Raw genomic sequence first — 3,769 nt, 5'->3', positions numbered from 1 at the left:
TGGATCACAATTCCAGGAGAACCAGACTCCCTCTCTGGTTCCCAAGCACTTCCACACCATAATGTGAAAAGCAGGAGCAGCACAGGAACCTCCTGCAGTAGCAGCCAGCTGCTGGGACAGGCAATCCCATGGTATTCCAGGAGCTTGGGCAGGTTTCCACATGATGGACTAGGAAGTCAGCAGGTTTTTTTCCAGAATGAGTTGTCTATTCTCAGCACTGCTAACACAGAGCAGGGCTTCCAGAGTGCAACAAAAGCCAAACAAGCACTGAATGAATGTTTCAGGGGCTGAAAACCAGGATAGGACTCAATGGTGATTGTAGAGGGTCACAAATGGCCATTTAAAAATATTGAAGGGGTCAAAAAGGGGCTGGTTTAGTTTGTTACTCACTGTCAGGAAAAAAAGCCAACCTGAAAATTTAGCACAGACACCAGAGGAAGTTTCCTGAGCTTGAAATCCATGTGATTGTGTGAATCCTTCCCCTCCATCCTGTCCCATGCCCAGTGCTGGACAGGACACACCACCAACCAGGGCAGCCCACAGTGAGGGAGTGCTGAGCATTAATGAATTCCTAATGCTGCTCCTAAACTGAGCCTGGGGACTGATGATCCAACAGCACCATCTAGTTAGAAACCTGGGAACAGGGACAGCAGCATGGCTTGGGCTCAAGTGCCAGCTCAGGAATGAGCTTTGGAGCTGCTGCAGGAACAGCAGATTCAACCTAGAACCCTTCTTTGTATCCAAACAATTCTCAAAAGGCAGAATTTCGCCAAGCAGGCAAATTTTCCCACTGGATAAACTCATGCCAAACAGCCAGAGGTGTTCCAGTGAGCACAGAGACCACAAGAAGTGCATTTCTAACAAATGGATGCAATTCAGCAAGTTGGATAAAGCCAAAACCACTCCTAACAGATCATGGGCAGCAATCTAAAGGTGTTTTCTTCTTTTTAGAAGAATTTGCTTTCTTCAGGTATAGAATCATCCCAGAGGAATGTGGGCTGGGAGGGACCTCAAAGCTCATCCAGTGCCACCCCCTGCCATGGGCAGGGACACCTCCCACTATCCCAGGCTGCTCCAAGCCCCATCCAGTCTGGCCTGGGACACTTCCAGGGATCCAGGGGCATCCCCAGCCTCCCAGGGAAGGGTTTCTTCCCAATATCCGACCTAACCCTGCCTGGGCTCATCAACCCTTGCAATACACAAAAGGAACTGTCTCCCAGGCCTGGATCTCAGCCAATCCCAAACTCCAGAAAGGAGGATACTCCCCCAAGAGTCACATCTGCCACCCCAACGTGCTGGAAAAGAAAGGAAAAGCCAAAAGAGGCAGACAGGAGTCTGCTTCAGAAGGCTTCCAGAATCACCACTGATTTCACAGAGCTCTGGGAACAGCTGGTCTCAAACACCACAGACCATTCCTGAAAAAAATTGTAGGAAATGTAGGAAAACCTTACAATACTGAATTAAGATTAAAATAAATGTGATTGGAAGACATAAGAACTCATGAAATGCATTCACCTCCCCAAAACATCACGTACTTGTCTAATTTTATGAGACATTTTTCACTTCAATGCCTCAGTGCCTCTCCCCAGCACATCAGAATGGATTTAGGAATTTTCCATGGGGCCAAGGGATCACAAGAGTCCATCTCAGCCTTGGCTGCCTCTCACACCAGGAGCTCTGCAAGGCAGACAAAGCTAGAGCTCTCCACTGTAAGAGGAAGACACTCTAATATGGGGGGTACAAGCTTTTGCTTCTGGTTTGTGAGCACTGCTAGATCCCTCCCACACACTTTCTAAGTGATCAAAATAGTAAAAAACCCCTGCAAAACCCAGCAAAACCAAAATCCACCCTCCCTTTCTCAACTGTGGGAAAAAAATCACATGAGCAAAACAAGACATGACAGAGAAAAGCTTGATCATAACTGGAATAAAACACATTTAAAGCAAAGAAAAAGGTCACAGTTGCAACATTTGATCTCCCAGTTCTTTGAAGGCCATTGCCACCTCACCCTGTCTGTGGTCTGGGATGATTTCTGTGATGCCTCATAATCCTTCTTTGTTTCTAGGATTCTTTTCACCAGCCCACCTGTTGAAAAACCAGATTTTTCTAAGCATTGGTGGACACTATAAACAGTTTTAAACATTCAGACAATAAAACAAAACCCAACTGGTTTGTTTTTTCAATGCAGACAACTTTTAGAGCAACATAATCAGCGTTTTATTTTGTATTTTAAACACTGACACACAAGGTATTTGTTATTTGACCTTTTTTCTCCCAAACTTTTCTAGAACTTGTCTTTAAATCCAGCCTCGTATCTCAGAGCTGACAAGCTGTACCTGACACTTGAAGAAACTTTAATTCATGAGCTTTATGCAGAATTTTAAATCCTGCTGACATTGAGGATGCATAGAAAATGTGTCCTTAACACAGTTGTCAATCCAGCTGCACAGGAAAACAAGCCTGGGTAAATAAGTTGGTTTTCCTGCAAACGTTGCAAAGCCCTTCCCTCAGGAGGGATTTTACTGCTCTGTTCAGCATTTTAAGTGTTCAGCATTTGGTTTAAACCCAGGGGTTGATTCTAGATCTGTATAAATATAGATAAAAGCAAACATACCATGCTTTTGATCCTCACCCAGCTCCACTTCTGGCTCCTACACATGCAGGAAGAGAGCTTTAGTTGCAAAAAAGTTGGCATTGCTGAAATATGGAACTATTCAAAAATATTCAGCTGGGGGATATTTCAACAAGGCAGGAAATCGTGGAATGGTTTGGGTGGACATTCAAACTCATCCCATTCCACCCATGCCATGGCAGGGACACCTTCCCCTGTCCCAGGCTGCTCCAAGCCCCAATGTCCAGCCTGGCCTTGGACACTTCCAGGGATCCAGGGGCAGCCCCAGCTGCTCTGGGCACCCTGTGCCAGGGCCTGCCCACCCTCACAGGGAACAATTCCTGCCCAATATCCCATCCAGCCCTGCCCTCTGGCAGTGGGAGCCATTCCCTGTGTCCTGTCCCTCCATTCCTTGTCCCCAGTCCCTCTCCAGCTCTCCTGGAGCCCCTTCAGGCCCTGGAAGGGGCTCTGAGCCCTCCCTGGAGCCTTCTCTTCTCCAGGCTGGACATTCCAAACAAAATAAGGAAAAAGGTTCAGAAAGCTGCACCAGGAACAGACCTTTGGCATCTCTGGCAGGGGCTCTGCTGCCTCCACCACAAACTGCTCATCCTCCTCATCAGAATCCTGCTGCTCCCTGATCACATTTGGGGCCGTTTTGGCGCTGCCGCTCCTGCCAGGGACACGAGGAAAAGGGGAATGAATGGAAATACTGAGATCTGTCCAGAATAAACTAAACTCAAGTAAAAGCCATCAAAAGATCACAGAATCCCAGAATCACTGAGGCTGGAAAAGTTCTCCAAGTCCAACCTGTGAGCAATCCCCAGCCAGAGCACTGAGTGCCACATCCAAGCCTTCCTTGGACACTCCAGGAATGGGAATCCCACATGTCCCCACCATGAGGTGACCACCCCAAACTGGTGAAGCCAGAGGAGCTGGGAAGGATGTGCTCCAAGGAACATCCACTCTGCACTTCCCTCATCCCTCACCTTTCTGGGATGAAGAGCTCGGTGCTCTCCTGATGTTTCACTCGTGGAGGTGCCGGCCTCGCGCTGCCAGGACGGGGAATCCGCCTGGAATAACAGTGGGAATGGGGAAAAATCAATTTCACATTTCACATTTCATTTCACACAGCAACACAAGCCTTTGCTGATGGAAAGG

General features: G+C 47.7%; 1 protein-coding gene across 3 annotated transcripts in view; it reads right to left on the bottom strand.

Moving 5' to 3' along the window:
• TRAF3IP1 (TRAF3 interacting protein 1) overlaps positions 1 to 3,769 on the bottom strand; it is a 27,094-nt gene that overhangs the window by 9,491 nt on the left and 13,834 nt on the right. For all 3 annotated transcript variants that reach the window (XM_015635412.1, XM_015635414.1, XM_015635415.2), the window contains 4 exons: positions 3,598 to 3,681; positions 3,170 to 3,281; positions 2,615 to 2,651; positions 2,009 to 2,085 (listed from right to left, as the gene is read on the bottom strand). In XM_015635412.1, coding sequence (XP_015490898.1) covers positions 2,009 to 2,085; positions 2,615 to 2,651; positions 3,170 to 3,281; positions 3,598 to 3,681 — 310 coding nt within the window. The remainder of the gene's footprint in view (positions 1 to 2,008; positions 2,086 to 2,614; positions 2,652 to 3,169; positions 3,282 to 3,597; positions 3,682 to 3,769) is intronic.

Source organism: Parus major, chromosome 7 (assembly GCF_001522545.3).
Source record: "Parus major isolate Abel chromosome 7, Parus_major1.1, whole genome shotgun sequence".
In the NCBI taxonomy this organism is placed as follows: domain Eukaryota; kingdom Metazoa; phylum Chordata; class Aves; order Passeriformes; family Paridae; genus Parus; species Parus major.
Note: the sequence above shows the minus strand (reverse complement) of the source record. Positions and strands in the feature narration are given on the sequence as shown.